At 43.8% G+C, this 18402-nt stretch overlaps 1 protein-coding gene across 3 annotated transcripts in view; it reads left to right on the forward strand.

Moving 5' to 3' along the window:
- The window catches only part of lama3 (laminin, alpha 3), a 456248-nt gene that overhangs the window by 417284 nt on the left and 20562 nt on the right, over positions 1-18402 (forward strand). For all 3 annotated transcript variants that reach the window (XM_068031084.1, XM_068031086.1, XM_068031085.1), the window contains 8 exons: positions 3244-3370; positions 5478-5615; positions 8803-8930; positions 11217-11360; positions 14167-14320; positions 14410-14585; positions 14830-15019; positions 16473-16625. In XM_068031084.1, the coding sequence (XP_067887185.1) occupies positions 3244-3370; positions 5478-5615; positions 8803-8930; positions 11217-11360; positions 14167-14320; positions 14410-14585; positions 14830-15019; positions 16473-16625 (1210 nt within the window). The remainder of the gene's footprint in view (positions 1-3243; positions 3371-5477; positions 5616-8802; positions 8931-11216; positions 11361-14166; positions 14321-14409; positions 14586-14829; positions 15020-16472; positions 16626-18402) is intronic.

An 18402-nucleotide genomic window follows, 5' to 3' on the forward strand; every position in this document is an offset into this window, starting at 1 on the left:
AGTGTTATCAGGCAGAATTTAACACTGAGCCACATGTGGAGATATTAGGACAGGTGGCCAAAAACTTGGTCAAAGAGGTAGTTTTTAAGGAAGAAAGAGAGATAGAGAGCTGGAGAGGTTTAGGGAGGGAATTCCAGAGGTTAGGGCCCAGACAGCTGAAGGCACGACCGCCAATGGTGGAGCAGTTAAAATTGAGGATGTCCAAGAGTCCAGAATTTGAGGAACACAGATATCTCGGAGGGTTGTAGGGCTGGAGCAGGTTATAAAGCTAGGGAGGAGTGAGGCCAGGGAGGAATTTGAACACAAGGATGAGAATTTTCAATACACAGCGTTGCCAGACCAGGAGCCAATGTAGGTCAGCGAGCACAGGGGTAATGGGTGAATGGAACTTGATACAAATTAGGATATAGGGCAGTAGAGTTTGGATGAGTTCAAGTTTACATAAGGTGAAAAATGGGAGGCTGGCCAGGAGAGAAACGCATATTAAGAATTGGAGCATGAAGGTCAGTACGTCGAACATGATTTGCAGCCCATATGTTAGTGGACAAATTATTGTGCTGTTCATGAATCAGGAATGTTGATATCCACACCCAAATTTCAGTCTGAGCTCCTATCATTTGAGGGTCTATGGAAACACCTTGTTTTTAATGTCATGTTCACTGAAACTGGAAAATGCATAGGATTCAAACACTATAGAAATGTAAAGCGGTGGAAGAGTTCTAAGTATGTTTTTAAAATTATGTTTTGTATGTTTTGCAAAAAGAAAAAACTTTTTGATTGTTACTGAAACAGAAAAAATTATCCGTGGGCTCAAAGGAATAGTTTAAAATGATTAAAGGAGTTGATAGGGTAGATAGAAAGAAACTGTTGCCTCTGGCAGGAGGAGTCCAGAACAAGGCGCATAACCTTAAAATTCAAGCTAGGCCATTGAGGTTTTATGTCACAAAGCACTTCTTCACACAAAAGATAGTGGAAATCTGGAAACTCTCCCCCAAAAAATCATGTCTCATGAATTTGATTGAGTTTTTCGAGGAGGTGACCAAGAGAATTGATGAGGGCAGGGCGATGGACGTTGTCTACATGGACTTTAGCAAGGCCTTTGACAAGGTTGTGCATGGTAGGCTGGTACAGAAGGTTCAAACACATGGGATCCAGGGTTAGCTAGCCAATTGGATACAAAATTGGCTTGGTGATAGGAGGCAGAGGGTGATAGTGGAGGGTTGTTTTTCAGATTGGAGGCCGGTGACCAGTGGTGTGCCGCAGGGGTCGGTGCTGGGCCCTCTGTTGTTTGTCATATATATTAAGGACTTGGATGTGAATGTAGGGGGCATGATTAGTAAGTTTGCAGATGACACCAAAATTGGTGGTATAGTGGACAGTGAAGAAGGTTGTCTAAGATTACAACAGGATATAGATAAACTGGGAAAGTGGGCAAGGGATTGGCAAATGGAATTTAATGCAGACAAGTGCGAAGTGATGCATTTTGAGAAGTTAAACCAGGGCAGGACATATACAGTGAATGGCAGGGCCATGGGGAGTGTTACTGAGCAGAGAGACCTTGGGGTGCAAGTACATAGTTCCCTGAAAGTGGCAACACAGGTAGACAGGGTGGTGAAGAAGGCATATGGCATGCTGGCCTTCATCGGCCGAGGCATTGAGTACAAGAGTTGGGACGTCATGTTACAGTTGTACATAACGGTGGTTAGGCTGCATTTGGAGTACTGTGTGCAGTTCTGGTCGCCGCACTACAGGAAAGATGTGATTAAGCTAGAGAGGGTGCAGAAAAGATTCACAAGGATGTTGCCTGGTTTGGAGGGCTTGAGTTATAAAGAGAGATTGGATAGGCTGGGACTGTTTTCCCTGGAGCGAAGGAGGCTGAGAGGGGACATGATAGAGGTATATAAAATTATGAGAGGCATAGATAGGGTAGATAGCCAGAGTCTGTTTCCCATGGTATGGATGACTAAAACTAGAGGGCATAGATTTAAGGTGAGAGGGAGGAGGTTTAAAGGGGATCAAAGGGGTAGATTTTTCACACAAAGAATAGTGGGTATCTGGAATGAGCTGCCAGAGGAGGTGGTGGAGGCAGGAACAGTAGCAACATTTAAGAGGCATCTGGACAGGTACTTGAATGAGCAAGGCATAGAGGGATATTTAATGAATGCAGGCAGGTGGGATTAGTATAGATAGGCATTATGGTCGGCATGGACACGGTGGGTTGAAGGGCCTGTTTCTATGCTGTACGATTCTATGACTGCATGACTCTAAAAAGCTGTTGAGGCTGGCGATCAATTAAAAATTTCAAAACTGAACTTGATAGATTTTTGTTGGGGCATATTGAAAGGTACAAAACCAAGGTGGGTAAATGGAGTTGAGATACAGTTCAGCCACGATCTGATTGAATTGGGGAACAGGCTTGAGGTTCTAAATGGCTTACCCCTTGTTCCTATATTATATATCACTGTTATGAGAGGGTGGAAATTCAATATTATATCGAGAAAGTAATTTCAAATACTGTTAAAGCTTCTTTAATTGGCTCAGTGTGCATAGTTGTGCAGTTCACTTTGATACTGGTCCACACAGAGCAATAAGATGTCAAGATCACTCCTGAATCTGTGCAGAATTAGGTGACTTCAGTTGAAATGGCAGTAAGACCTCAAAAGGTTTTGTCCGGTGACCTGACCTTGGTACTGCTCATGTCTCAATCTCAAGTAAAGGACAAGGCCATGTTGAGCTGTCCTGCTTCAGAATTGAATTACTTATGGACATTCACTGTCTGGATTCATATACTCAGAATGACACTTGGTTAAGGTATGGCACTGGCTGTATAATCCTACCCGAGTGTGTCATCACCTTTAGGAGTGGAAGAAAGAACACTGAGGTTGGGAGGAAAGAAAAGACTTAGTAGATGATATTACCACATTGGCTGGGGGGAAATGAGACCTCCTTATTTTTCTTAATAAAACTGTTTAGCCAAGAAGCAATATTTATTACATTCATCGAGATGTCTAAAAGCTGCCCTATCTCATCTTCTAAAATTACAAAAGGCTGCTATATTTGAAAATCACCAGCATTTGCTGGCATGTTAATATATATGTTAGAAGGATATGCTGATGGGGTGAGATGAAGTAGTGTGGGAGGAGGCTCTTGTGGAGCATATATGCCAGCATGGAACAGTTGGGCCGAATGGCCTGTTTCTGTGCTATAAATTCTGTGTGATTCTATTTGACTTTTTTCTCGTAGATTAAATATGCCTGTAAAATCATCACTACGAGCCTGTGTGAAAAATCCAAAAGTTGGTACTGGCAACAGGGATCTATCCAGGGAATTCACAGTTGGTGTTAGTAAAGGCTGCTCACCAGCACTCTTGGTGAGTTTTGATATTAATTTCCTGTTGCTGATCAATAATAATGAATATCTCTAAATAAATAACTCCAGCTAACAAATCATCTCAAAACCTGTTCTGTGGAAGACAGTGGACTGCACTTTGTTCTGGCAACGGGGGTTCCGGCAGCAGGCCGGAAGGTGGGGGAAGACCCTGCAAACCAAATTGTGCACAACAAGCGCCCACAAACAGCAATGAGGTCACAACCACATAACCTGTTTTAGTGATGTTGTGAGGCATAAATATTGTCATATCAACCCACAAACTCTGGACTGGAATCTATAAGTCCGCCACCAAAATTGGCAGCAGGCGAACAAAATGGCGGCCCACACGCCAAACAGCTGCAACGATTCCAAGCACGGCGGCTTATTTAAATAGCCAGGGCAGGCCGCTTGCCCCCCGCCACCCCCCCCCCCCCCACCAATCACATGGAGAGGGTGGGCTGTCTGTGCCCAGCAATAGTGTCAGCTGCCTGTGCGCAGGCGCTGACGCCATTTTTAAAGGACTGTCAGCCCTACCGGGGCATTTAAAGTGAAACCGAATGAAAATAAATATATACGTTTCTTTTGCCCCTCTCCAATATCGATTAAATTAATTACTTGCCCTTCTCCCTCCTCCCAAAACACTTACCTTCACAATCTGACCTTCCCCCTATAACCCTTCCCACCATCCCCTACACCCATGATGTTAATTTGACTCCGTTACCCCCCCACCCCACCCCCGCCCACACTGAGAAACCTACCTCCTCCCCCCTCCCCACCAGTGTTGCGCCTCGTTTCCCCAGACGGGGATCCGAAGGCACGGCAGTGCAAGTCATCGGGGTGAAGATCACGGAAGGACATTAGGAGAGTCATTAATTCAGGTATTGTAATTTATTTAAATATTTAAATTGCAGTCCTGTCACCGAGCGGCAGGGGGCGCCGCCATGAGGCATCGCCGCCGCCAGCAATATCGGGCCGGGCCCTGCCGGCGTCAAGGTCCGTGGCGGGCCTCATCCGGGGCCATCTTCATGCACCGCCCCCCCCAACCACAGATCCTGACATCAAGGGCTCTAAAGAATCCAGCCCTCTGTTTAAGCTTATTATTAGGGAAAGGTTTGAGTTTATTAATTTAAAAATATATTAATATTAATTTGTTAGATGTCCTATTTCTCTATTTATTTGATTCAGTAATTACTGCACATTTTATCCATGCCTTTTCATAGATAGTCTTAATGATTCATTGTACATTAACATTGATATACTCTGCAAGATTAATTTGAGTAACAACTTGGTAGGGACATGTGACTAAAATGTTTCTGGAATCTTGAAAAATTATAGGAAAAACATGGATTGTAATACATAGACCTCTAGTCTTTCTATCACTTAATTAAGACCTGGTTAAGCTTTAATAAATAATCGTACTAAATCACATCTAATACAATAAGTTAAGTAGTTCAAGCTCACTACCTGGAATGCACTGCCTGAAAGGGCAGTGGAAGCAGATTCAATAGGGAAGTGGATAAATACTTGAAGGGGAAAAACCCAGGGCTATGGGGAAACAGCCAAGGGAGTAGGGCTAATAGCTAGCTCTTTCAAAGAGCTAGCACAGGCACAATGGGCCAAATAGCCTCTTTCTATGTTGATTCTATGGATGTTTTCCTTGGAGCGGAGAAGGATGATGGGGGACATGATTGAGGCATACAAAATGATGAGGGCATTGATTGGTTAGATAGGAAGAAACTTTTTCCCTTAGCGGAGGGGTCAATAACCAGGGGGCATAAATTTAAGGTAAGGAGCAGGAGGTTTAGAGAGGATTTGAGGAAAAATGTTTTCACCCAGAGGGTGGTTGGAATCTGGAACACACTGCCTAAAGGGGTGGTAGAGGCAGGTACCCTCACAACATTTAAGAAGTATTTAGATGAGCACTTGAAACGCCATAGCATACAAGGCTATGGGCCAAGTGCGGGAAAATTGGATTAGATTGGATGGGTGCTTGATGGTCAACGCAGACACATTGGGCCAAAGGGCCTGTTTCTGTGCTGTATAACTCTATGACTCTATGGACATATATAGGTATCTAATGCAATGTTTTCTAATGTTCCTTTTGCTAGCTGGTCCGGACTGCCTACTTTAGTGGCAATGGATTATTGAACCTTTCTGTCACCAACTTTTCCTTCCCTGAAAATTTCCACATTGGATTTGGTTTTACAACAAGTCAGTTGAACAGTCTGCTGTTTTCTTATGAAAAGGTAAGAAATCTAGTGAATAGCTTGCTCTACCCAACTTTTTTTTAACAAAACAGCCTATTATTGGCAATCAAAACACCTCAAATTTTCTTGTATTTCTATAATAAAAGCAAAATACTGCTGATGCTGGAAATCTGAAACAAAAACAAGAAATGCTGGAATCACTCAGCAGGTCTGGCAGCATCTGTGGAAAGAGAAGCAGAGTTAACGTTTCGGGTCAGTGACCCTTCTTCGGAACTTGTATTTCTATAGTGCTTTTCACAACCTCAGTCTCAAAGCACTTTACAGCCGTGTAGTCACTGTTGTAATGTAGGAAACATGGCAGCCAATTTGCACACAGCAAGATCCCACAAACAGAAATGTGATAATGACCATATCATCTGTTTTGTAGTGATGTTGGTTCAGGAATAAATATTGACCCAGGATACCCCCTTGGGATCATTTACATGCACCAGAGAGGACAGACAGAGCCTTGGTTTAATGCTTCATCCAAAAGGGAACAGCTTTCCTCTGTTTAAAAAGGGAGAAAAGGATAGACCGAATAATTACAGGCCAGTCAATCTAACCTCAGTAGTGGGCAAATTACTGGAATCTATTCTGAGAGACAGGATAAACTGTCACTTAGAAAGGCACAGATTAATCAAGGAAAGTCAGCGTGGATTTGTTAAGGGAAGATCTTGTTTGAACAACTTGATCGAATTTTTTGAAGAAGTAACAAGGAAGATAGATGAGGGTATTGCATTTGATGTGGTCTACATAGATTTTAGCAAGGCTTTTGACAAGGTCCCACATGGCAGACTGGTTAAAAAAATAAAATCCCATGGGATCCAGGGAAATGCAACAAGGCGGATACAAAATTGGCCCAGTGGCAGGAAACAAAGAGTAATTGTTGACTGCTGTTTTAGCAACTGGAGAGCTGTTTCCAGTGTTCCGCAGGGCTCAGTACTGTGTTCCCTGCTTTTTGTGGTGTATATTAACGATTTGGATGTAAATGTAGGGGGCATGATCAAGAAGTTTGCGGACAACACAAAGATTGGCCGTGTGGTAGATAGCGAGGAGGATAGCTGTAGGCTGCAGGAATATATTGATGGTCTGGTCAGATGGGCAGAAAAGTGGCAAATGGAATTCAACCCGGAGAAGTGTGAGGTGATGCATTTGGGGAGGTCAAACAAAGCAAAGGAATACACAATTAATGGGAAAATACTGAGAAGTGTGGAGGAAGTAAGGGCCCTTGGAGTGAATGTCCACAGATCCCTGAAGGTAGCAACACAGGTCGATAAGGTGGTTAAGAAGGCATATGGAATCCTTTATTAGCCGAGGTATAGAATACAAGAGCAGGGAGGTTATGCTGGAACTGCATAACTCATTGGTTAGGCCACAACTTGAGTTCTGTGTGCAGTTCTGGTCACCTCATTACAGAAAGGATGTAATTGCACTAGAGAGGATACGGAGGAGATTTACGAGGATGTTGCCAGTACTGAAAAAATGTAGCTATGAGGAAAGATTGGATAGGTTGGGGTTGTTCTCCTTGGAACAGAGAAGACTGAGGGGAGATCTGATTGAAATGCACACAATTTTGAGGGGCCTGGATAGAGTGGAGGTGAAGGGTCTATTTATCTTAGCAGAGAGGTCAGTGACGAGGGGTCATAGAATTAAAGTGATTGGTAGGAAAATTAGAGGGGAGGTGGGGAAGACTTTTTCACCCAGAGGGTGGTGGGGGTCTGGAACTCACTGCCTGAAAGGGTAGTTGAGGCAGAAACCCTCAACTCATTCAAAAGGAGTCTGGATATGCACCTCAAGTGCCGTAATATGCAGGGCTACGGACCAAATGCTGGAAGGTGGGATTAGAATAGGTGGATCATTTTTCGGCTGGCACAGACATGATGGGCCAAGTTGCCTCTTTCTGTGCCTTAAACTGTCTATGATTCATTCTATGATTCACTCCCTCAGTACTGCACTGCAGCATCAGACTGGATTGTGTGTTCAAGGGCTGAATTTTGAGCGCCCACCAGGGTCTAGAATGGAGGCAGGCAGGAGCTAAGAATAGTGCCACCGACCTGCCTGCCAGTTCCCTGGCTCCATCCTGTCCCTGGGCTATTTTTCCAGAGGCGGGATGAGGATGGGGGTAGGGGGAAGCGGCAGCAGAGGTAGTCGCCTGCACGCGGTGGGTTGCTAATTAAGCATATTAAGGGCCACTTAAGCCCAATTGAAGGAAGCCAACTGGGATTTTCCAGTCATCCTCCAGAGGTAGCGGGGGACAGATTAGCTGCCTGGCTTCTCGGTGGCACACCAGGGGGCCCGCACTCCAGGCAGGCTTAGAGACCCTCCCTGCCTTCCTGGGTGCAACAGCTGCTGCAGGCAGTGCTGTAGAGCTGCTCCATCCCAACACTAGTAGTCCGACTGCAAAGACCATTTATTTTATTTGGGCTTTGAAAAAGCTGGAGAGGGTTCCTCCATAGGGTTCCTCCATTTTGAAGAACCTTCTCCCTCACTTATTCTACCATGGCACCCAGCTGCTGCTTTCAAGCTGAATGACCTTTGATTGGCCTTCCAGCTTCAAGAGCCCGCCCGCCATCCTTAGTTGGACAGCGAGCCCACACTCTGGCCATTAATTCGTCGTTCCAGGGAAAATCACAATAAGTGACTTGCCCACACAGCCTGATTGCAGGGTTCAGAAGCTGGCAGGGAAAGTCCTACCCCAAGTCTCTAGAATAAAGCTTTGAACCCAACACCTTCCTAGTCAAATGCAAGAATGTTACCCACTGAGCCACAGCTGACACCTAATTAGTGGACAGGGCAACATATACCCCTTGAAGCACATGTAGTAGATTATACACAGATGTTTAACACATTAGTATCACTTGGCAGCCCAGTGGTGTCATAGCGGTGTGACCTCTGCATCTTAAGTAGGCCTCTGCCTGTTTTTAATGGGAGCCTCATTTGTCTTTAATAATATGGGGGCCGAGAACACAGTGGGTTGGAGGCAGGATTTTTAATTTCATGATTTTAACCCCTGGCCTGACATTTTCCTGCCCATTGGGATGGTGGGGGAGGGACTAAAATCGAGGTCTAAAAAGACATTTTATGAAACTCTTTGCTGAAAGTTTTAAAGGTTGAGTGCACTGTAGGTTATTAACTAAAAATGCTCAACTCTGATTCTGAAAATAAAAGTTTCTATTTCATGCTGTAGGGTATCTTTGAAGTTTTACTGGAAAACGGCAAAGTGAAAGTTAATATTCTGGGCAAAGTCCTAATATCTCAAAGCTCTTTCAATGATGGTGCCAACCACTATGTGTCATTCCAGAGAAGAGGAAATAGGTAAGTCTCTTAAAATTGTTTTCTTCACATTTTATCAATTCAGAGGCTTGCCGCCTTTAGTACAGCACAGGAGAGACTCTTAGACTTTATGATGTACACAGGAGGTATGTTTGTTGCAGGGAAAATACTCCCCATACGGCTGTTTTCAAATCATTTTATTCAATATTATAAATATGATTGAATAAAATATATAGTAGTAATAGCTGAGAATTATAAATCACTGGTTAGGCCTCAGCTGGAGAATTGGGCCCAGTTATGGGCGCCGCACTTTAAAAAGGATGTCAAGGCCTTGGAGAGGGTGCAGAGAAGATTTACTAGAATGATACCAGAGATGAGGGACTTCAGTTCATGGAGAGATTGAAGAAGCTGGGATTGCTCTTGGAGCAGAGAAGCTGAAGGGGAGATTTGATGGAGGTGTTCAAAATTATGAAGAGTTTTTATAGAGTAAAGATGGGGAAATTGAAGGAGACAGAGTTAAGATATTTGTAATGGAGCCAGAGAGGAGATAAGGAGAATTTACTTTACACAGTGAGTTGTGATGGTCTGGAATGCAATACCTGAAAGGGCGGTGGAAGCATTTCAGTAGTAACTTTCAGAAGTAAATTAGATAAATACCTGAAGTGGAAAAAATTGCAGGGCTATGGGGAAAGAGCAGGGGAGTGGGACTCATTGGAGGCCGAATGGCCTCTTCCTTTGCTGTAAGATGGTATGATTCTATGATCAGTCTCCTTACACAGGTGCCCACAAAGGGGAAGTTTCTGAGGTCTGGTCGAATGGGGAGGGTGGGGGTGGCGGCTGGTGGGAGATGATGTGGGGGAAGCTGATCAACCCCTTGCACGGTTGTCAGGATTGAATTTTCAAACTACTTGTGGTAGCTGGACATTGGGATCCACCACCTGCATTATGCATATTTGATGCCCTTCCAGTGAAGCAGTAAACTTGGGTGGAGTCAGCCCTAGAGGGTACTGGTGGATGTGATCTTCCAGATCGCAACCTGTGGATTTCCAGCTCTATTATAAATGTGATAGATGGGGATGAGTGGCTCCCAATTCTAGGGCTCAAGCCCATGATCCCATAATGTGGGCAAATTTTTCTTTATTTATTCTTGGGATGCAGAGTCGCTAGCTAGGCCAGCATTTATTGTCCATCCCTAATTGCACTTGAGAAGGTGGTGGTGAGCCATCTTCTTGAACTGCTGCCATCTGTGTGATGAAGCTACTCCCACAGTGTTATTAGGGAAGGAGTTCCAGCTTTGACCCAGCGGCAGTGAAGGAACGGCAATATATTTCCAAATCAGGACGATGAGTGACTTGGAGGGGAACTCGCAGGTGGTGGTGTTCCCATGCATCTGCTGCCCTTATTCTTCTAGGTGGTAGAGGTTGCAGCTTTGGAAGGTGCTCCTCGAAGGAGGCTTGGCAAGTTGCTGCAGTGCATCTTGTAGATTGCATCTGCAGTGTGTACCATGTGCTGGTCATGGAGAGTGTGAATGTTTAAGGTGGGCTGCTTTGTCTTGGAGCTTCTTAAGTGTTCTTGTAGTTGCATCTATTCAGAAAGTTGGGAGTATTCCATCACACCCCTAACTTGTGCCTTGTGGAAAGGCTTTGGGGAGTCAGATGCTAATGTACAGATATGCTACATTATTTTTAACAGAAAGAAAGTAGCACTTCATATGATATATAAATACAAAATGAAACACTTAGCAGGGAATTTTATCCAGGCGGTGGGGATCTCAACATTGAGAAACATATGCCGAGATCCCCGCGTCACCTCTTCTATGGAAGGCCCACTGAATTTAGTGCCAATCAGGCACTTAAGTGGACAGTAGCGAGCTTTCCACAGGATCAAGGACCCCATCACTAGAAGTCCTGCCCTTGTAGAGCTGCTGGCCAATCAGAGGTTGGCAGCTGCAGCGCCACTGTGGCGGCAATGGCTGCTGCTGCAGGTGCACTTACCAGAGGTCATGGAGCGTCGCTGGAACCAGGCCTCAGGTAGGTAAGGGTGGGAGGGGTCTCGCGTGGGAGGGACGCAAATTGGCAGCAAAGGCAGGGGGGTGGCCCTCCACGGCCTCCCCTTGCCAATGCTGGATCCCTCATACAGGCACTAAGTGCCGTTTAACAAGGGACCCACCCCTGCTTCCCTGGAGCCGGGAAGCAACTCGTACAGTTTTACATGCTGTGTAATGTTATTGTATAAACAAACATTGTTCATCTCCTTTGTGCTGTTTATTTCTTGAGAATCTGCTGCTCTGTATTTAATACTTTGCTTCCTTTTTAAAAAAAATTCCAGGGTCTATCTGAATGTAGATGATTCAGACAAGAGGGAAACAGCATTAGCATTGGACCAGTCTGCCCTAGGAAACTCAGTATACCTGGGTGGGGACAAAGATACAAGGAATTTTGATGGCTGCATCAGCAATGTTTTTCTAAAAAGGTAAATTATTCTCTTTCTCCTTCAACTAGTCAATAAAGGACAAACGTAACTCATTTCAGCCAGAATTGAGAAGCAACTTTACCCCAAGAATGGTGAGAATGTGAAACTCGCTGCCACAGGGAGTGGTTGAGGTGAATAGTATCAATACATTTAAGGGGAAGCTGGATAAACACATGATGGAGAAAGAAATAGAATGATATGCTGATAGGGTGAGATGAAGTAGGGTAGAAAGCATAAACACCAGCACAGACCAGTATGGCCTGTTTTTGTGCTGTAAATTCTGTGTAATTCGATGTTGAACATACTGTTCAAATCCTGTTTGATGTGGAGGGGAGCAGCACTAGAATATTTGGGCAAAGTAGAGTACTGCATTAATAACCAATATTTTGTACAAAATTATCATCATTTCCCAAGCAAAACATTTGAGCATGAATGTTGGTCTTGACTCTGGTTTGTACCTGGTTTCCTTGCAGGGCTTTGTTTTACCACAAGCTCTCATCTGGTTATCTCAAGCTTGAAAACCTTTTGAAAATTGAATCCAAAAATGCATAGTGCCCATTGCCATGCCATGGTGGTGGTGGTCTGTCCAAGGGCAGGTCCTCTGCTCTTTTGCTCCACCCAGGAGAGATGACTCAAGAAGAGGGTATATGAGGTGGTTTCAGTTCCCGTTGAAGATCCCAGTATTTTGTACCTTTACTGATCTGCCAACCAAATTTGCTGGCTGTGCTTTTGGTTGGATAAGTAAACTGAGGAGAGTAGAACTAGATGACCTTTCTTTTCTTTTGTTTTTGAGACGTGTATGACACTGGCAAAGTCACATTTATTATAGTAGGGCAATTGTTCTCATAACTTTTTATTTATTCACAGGATGTGGATGTCACTGGCAGGTCCAGCATTTATTGCATATGATACAACTGAGTGCCTTGCTAGGCCAATTCAGAGGGTAGCTAGGAGCCAATCACATTTCTATGGGTCCAGAGTCTTATTTAGGCCAGAGGATTTCCTTTCCTAAAGGAGATGAGTAAACCAGATGTCTTTTTACAATAATCCAGCAGCTGCAATGGTCAAGATTACTGAGACTAGATTTTTATTCCAGATTTGTTTAATTAATTGAATTTAAATTCCTGACCTACCATGGTGGGATTTGAACTCATGTCTCTGGATCATTCGTCCAGTAACATAACCACTGTGTAACCATACACACAGAAGTAAATAGTTACCATTTCAGTTGCTGGATTTTGCCACGGACTTCTGGATGCGGATATCAGAACCAAATGGGGATCCCAAGCCCACTGTTGCCTGCAGTGAGACTGGTGAAGCAATCTTCCAGAAGGCAGCCTCCTAATTGGCTGCCTCCACCCTCACTGTCCTATTAAGGATGGCAGGCAGGCTCTCAATGCTACGCCCAATTAGAGGGCCAACATCTCTGGAGGCTCTAAAGCCCCACCGGGAGAGGTGGGCGCTGCTGAAGCAAATCTGTGACCCTCACTGATCTGCACAGCAGCGATCAGATAACCCGGATCTAGGCCGGTAGGTCAATCAGGGTGAAGGGGGAACCCTTCTACCGGAACTGGTCTCGGCCGTGATTGCTGCCTTTCATGCACGCAGCACCCACTTTGGGGCATGATGTCTCTGGCTCCAATGGTTCCCCCAGCCTGCCACAGTGAGGCTGCCTCCAAGGCACTGGTGGCCTCTGCACACAGCGGGGCAGCTGCTCTGCCAGTGGCAATTTGTCGGCAATGCCGCAAAATCGCCTCTAATTGGGGCCTTAACAACCGTAATTGGCTGCCTGCTTCCATGGATTGGCAGCTGATCCTCTTCCCTGCTTATCCCTGGAAAAATTCCCAGCAGCGGGAATGTGGCAGGGATCTATCCCGACGCGACTTCCCCCATTTTCCCACTAACACCTGCCACCAGGGGGCCGGAAAAATTCTGCCCATTATGTCCAAATAAAGTCTGTCTCAACGTTTGAGTTCCATATATTAAGTATACAATCCACTAAAGGCCATACAGAAATATTTTATATAGATCTAAAAAGAAAGACTTGCTTTAATATAATGCCTTTCACAACCCAGGATGCCCTGATGTGCTTTACAGCCAATGTAATACTTTTGAAGTGTAGTCACCATTGCAATGTGGGAAACAAGGTAGCCAAGTTGCACACAGCAAGATCCACAAATTGTAGCAAAATAATTTTTTTTGTGCTGTTGGTTGAGGAATAATTGGATACGACACTTGAGGAGAGCTCTCCTGCTCTTCAAAAAGTATCATAGGATATTTTATATCCACCTGCACGGGTAGGCAGCGCCTCGGTTTAATGTTTCATCTGAAAGATGGCACCGCCGACAGTGCAGTGTTCCCTCAGTACTGCACTGGCAACGTCAGCCCAGGTTTTGTGCTCAAATCCCTGTTATGAGTCTTGAACCCATAACCTTCTAACTCACAGGTAAGAGTGCTACCCACTGAGCTAGGATTGACACCATGATTCTTATTACAAAATAGGACCATATAATACTTCAGTCATTACACTTGTGCTGAGATAAATCAATCTTGGTTGTGGGAATTATATTCAATGATAGAAATTACCCTGACACAGGGCTGAACACTGTATACTTGCATTAGAAAGTATATATATTTCAGCTTTTCAATGTTTTATCCTATCTTACTGGTTTACCTAAAGAAATTGTTAAGAGACGGGAAATGAATTAGCAATGGCAAATTAGTAGAATATATTGATAACATTACTGCTCGAGGCAGGTGATTTGGGGGTTGGAAAGGACATGGCTAATCACAACTCTCTCTTTAGGGATTATCAATCTCCTGCAGTTGAAAATTTGGCCCTTTCAACTGAGGATTCTGGAGTATACCTGGACACCTGTCCCCAACAGAGAGCCCCAGAAATGCTCATGTTGAAAGAAGGCAGAAAATGGAACAGTCAAGAGACAGTTAAAGTGAATAAGGTATGCAAACTTTCCTGGTATGTACAATATCTTGAGTAAGTAACATCCATAAACAAATGTATGTTGATGGAACATTCCCTTTGTCACAGAACGGGAAGAATCATAAAGTTGTTCCTGATCATTCAATGAAGGAAAATGCGGGGCAAGAATTAAAAGGGTGTCAATTGCCATGGCAACCAAAAGCAATCAATGGTGCCTACCAATTTGGAGATTCACCAGATAGCAGATTGGAATATGACTTGGTTCCTGAATCGTTTAAAGAGAGGTAAAAATTGTTATTATTTTAGCGCTTGTATTTTAGTTACATATCTATTGATATGAGTATTTACTGAACAGCTATCACATTTCAGATATCACATACTTCCCAAGTGCCATATGTGTTTAAAAGCAAGTACATCATATATTGTGTGGCTTATTACTCATGCTAGAAAACAGAACACCTGACACTTAGTGAGCAATACCACAAAGGCACTCGAGTATATTTTAAGTGTGACATTTACATTTTTCAGGTCAAAATTCTCCATTGATGTGCGAACGGTTGCATCAGAAGGAAGCATCTTTTATGTAGCAGATAAGTCGGGGAAATCCTACATGACACTTTATATCTCAAAAGGCCGTTTCTTCTATTCCTTTGCTGTTGATGGGAAACAACTGAGAATTAAGAGCAAAGCTAAGCACAATGACGGGCAGTGGCATACAGTAAGTAAATAGCTAGTAGCTGCAAATATATGATTGTCTTTGAAAAAGTACTTTTAGCAACCTGTACCTTTAGTTAATCTCATGTCCAAATCTATTGCTTCCCAGTCCCTATCCCTGTAATTTCCTCGAGCGCTACAACCCTTTGAGATCCCTGTGCTAAAGGCCTGCTCGGTTCCGCAAATGAGACCCGACAGAACCCCATCTGACCCCATCCGACCCCGAGCCCGACCCAGCCCAAGTCCTTCCATTTTTTTCCCGCACCCGACCTGACCCGACCATCAGTTAACCTACCTTCCGTTTTTCATTGTTCCTTACCTGCACAAGCTTAAAATAACTCTAACAAAACCACCTTTAAAGGCCAAAAAGTAAATTAACATTAAAGTCACTTACCTGAGGTGTGATAGAGCGTGTCCGGCCCAGCCCGACCCGACCCGAGCCCGAATGCCGGACCCGGAAGTGCGACCAACCCGACCCGAAGCCGACACATGTCGTCGGGTCCCATTGGGTTCAGGTCGGGTAGCAGGCCTTTACCCTGTGCTCATCTAATTCTGCCCTCTTGTGCATCCACAATTTCCTTCTCTCCACCATTGGCGGCTGTGCCTTCAACTGCTTGACCCTGAACTCTGGAATTCCCTCCATAAACCAGTCCAACCCATCACCTTTAAGACACTCCTAAACCTACCGTTTGCACCAAGCTTTTGGTCACCTTATTTCCTTGTGCGGCACAGTGTCAAAATTTGTCTGATAACGATCCTGTGAAGCACCTTGGGACATTTTGCTATGTTAAAGGTGAAATATAAATGCAAATTGTTGGTGATATTTTGGCCACAGTAATATAAAAGACAAACTGCAATGTTAATGCCAAGAAGCCAACCACAAAAAATGAATACAGCAAGTGCGCAACATGTACGTCGGATTTTAAAATAAAAGAATAGGACATTTTCATAGAAATTAGAATTGTCAAAAGCACAGGGCCAAAGAAGGCCATTCAGCCCATACTGAAGACACCTACTCTTAATTCCAAAAGCAAAATACTATGCATGCTAGAAATCTGAAAGAAAAACAGAAAATGCTGGAAATACTCAGCAGGTCTAGCAGCATCTCTGGAGGGAGAAACAGAGTTAATATTTCAGGTCGATGACCCTTCATCCGCATTTTCTGTTTTTGCTGTAATTCCATTTCCCTACTCTTTACCCACACTCTTTAATGTTTCTCTGAGTGTTTAATTTGCCTTTTAAAGCATCCCATATCCTTTGCATGAAAAACCCCCTAATCCATCCAAGTTTTTGTTAAAATTTCACAATCTTGAATATGAAAAATTAGAAATAAGTTATGAAAAATTCAACTTGGGTTAAGAAATTCATACTGTAATACAATTTACAAAATAATTGAATAAGTATTACTTGAAGATTTTGCTGTATAATTTGCCATTTTGTAACAATTTTTTTTAAAGGTCGTGTTTAGCAGAGAAAATAACAAGGGAAAGCTCATTATAGATGGACTTCGGACAAAACAGGGCAGCATTGCCAGTAGTCCACTGTTGAATGTTGAATCTCCATTCTACCTGGGTGGATCACCTTCAAGCAAAAGACGGCGCAATCAGAGGGTAATGTGAAATTGACAATTCTCATCCTTGTGTTCAGATCCCTCCATAACCTCTGCCCTCCCTATCTTTGTAATCTCCTCCATCCCTATAACCCTCCAGGATATCTGCAATCCTTCACGTCTGGCCTCTTGCGCATCCTTGATTTTAATTGCTCCACCATTAGCAGCCATGCCTAAGCTTTGCAATTCCCTCCCTAAACCTCTCCGTCCCTCTTTCCTGCTTTAAGATACTCCATGAAACCTATCTCTTTGACCATAGGAACAGGAAGAGGCCACAGCCCTTCAAGCCTGTTCTGCCATTCATTGAGGTCATGGCTGATCTGTGACCTAACTCCATATACCCTTCCGAAGAAGGGTCACTGACCCGAAACGTTAACTCTGCTTCTCTTTCCACAGATGCTGCCAGACCTGCCGAGTGGTTCCAGCATTTCTTGTTTTTATTTCAGATTTCCAGCATCCACAGTATTTTGCTTTTGTCCATATACCCACCTTTGCCCAATATCCCTTAATAACTTTGGCTAACAAAAATCTATCAATCTCAAATTTAAAATTAACAATTGACCTGGCATTAACTGCCCTTTGCAGAAGAGAGTTCAAACTTCTACCAAACTTCTAATTTCACTCCTGAAAGTTCTGTCTCTAATTTTTAAACAATGCCTGCTAATCCTAGACTCCCCAGCCAGTGTAAATAGTTTCTCTCTATCTACCCCACCTGTTTCCCTTAATATCTTTAAAACTTCGATCAAATAACCTCTTAACCTTCTAAATTCCAGGGAATGTTAGCCTACTCTGCACTACCTCCCAAGGGCAATATTTCCTTCCTAAGTTGTGGTACCAGAACTGCTCACAGTACTCCAGGTGTGGTCTAACCAGGGCTTTGTATAGCTGTAGCATGCCTTCTACCCCCTTGTATTCTAGTCCTCTAGATATAAAGACCATTGTTCCATTAGCCTTTTTGATTATTTTCTGTACTGTTCATGTCATGTTGGTCATAAATTTTAGATCACTTGCCCTATTATCTCCTCATGTGACTCGATGTCAAATTTTGTCTAACTATGCTCCTGTGAAGTGCCTTGGGATATTTTACTACATTAAAAGTGCAATATAAATGCAAATTGTTGTAGGGTAGGTCCTAACTCAAGTCACATGTGAGATTCTTGAGTCATTTACTAGGAAAGACTAGCTGAGCTTCCCCTTGCATTCCTCGTGGTTTTATCCAGAGGTGGTTTCAAACCCAGTTTAAAGACCCCCATCAGGATGAGCACTTGCACCCATCAAGTGCAAGTATCCCTGCTGGACCCCAATACTGCATTGAGAGCCAGCGTCTGGTCTCCGCTCACTGGGGCTGTCTGAAGTGGTGCTAAACCCAACCTTTCTGTGTCAGAGGGGGGAATGGCTCTTTCCAGGTCAAGATGAACAGTCAGTCACAAAAACAGAAGGTTAAGAAGCACTAATTATGTGGAGAGACTGGAGAAGATGGGATTGTTCTCCTGAGAACAGAGAAGGTTAAGAGAGATTTGTTGATAGAGATGTTCAAAATTATGAAGGGGTTTTGACAGGGTAAATAAGGAGAAACTGTTTCCAGTGGCAGGAGGGTCAATAACCAGAGGACGCAGATTTAAGGTAATTGACAAAAGAACCGAAGCGAGGATGAGGAAAAGAAGTTTTATTTTTACAAAATGAATTATTGTGATCTGCAATGCGCTGCCTGAAAGAGTGGTGGAAGCAGGTTCAATAGTAACTTTCAAAAGGGAATTAGATAAATACTTGAAGGGGAA

Source organism: Heterodontus francisci, chromosome 5 (assembly GCF_036365525.1).
Source record: "Heterodontus francisci isolate sHetFra1 chromosome 5, sHetFra1.hap1, whole genome shotgun sequence".
Taxonomy (NCBI): Eukaryota; Metazoa; Chordata; class Chondrichthyes; order Heterodontiformes; family Heterodontidae; genus Heterodontus; species Heterodontus francisci.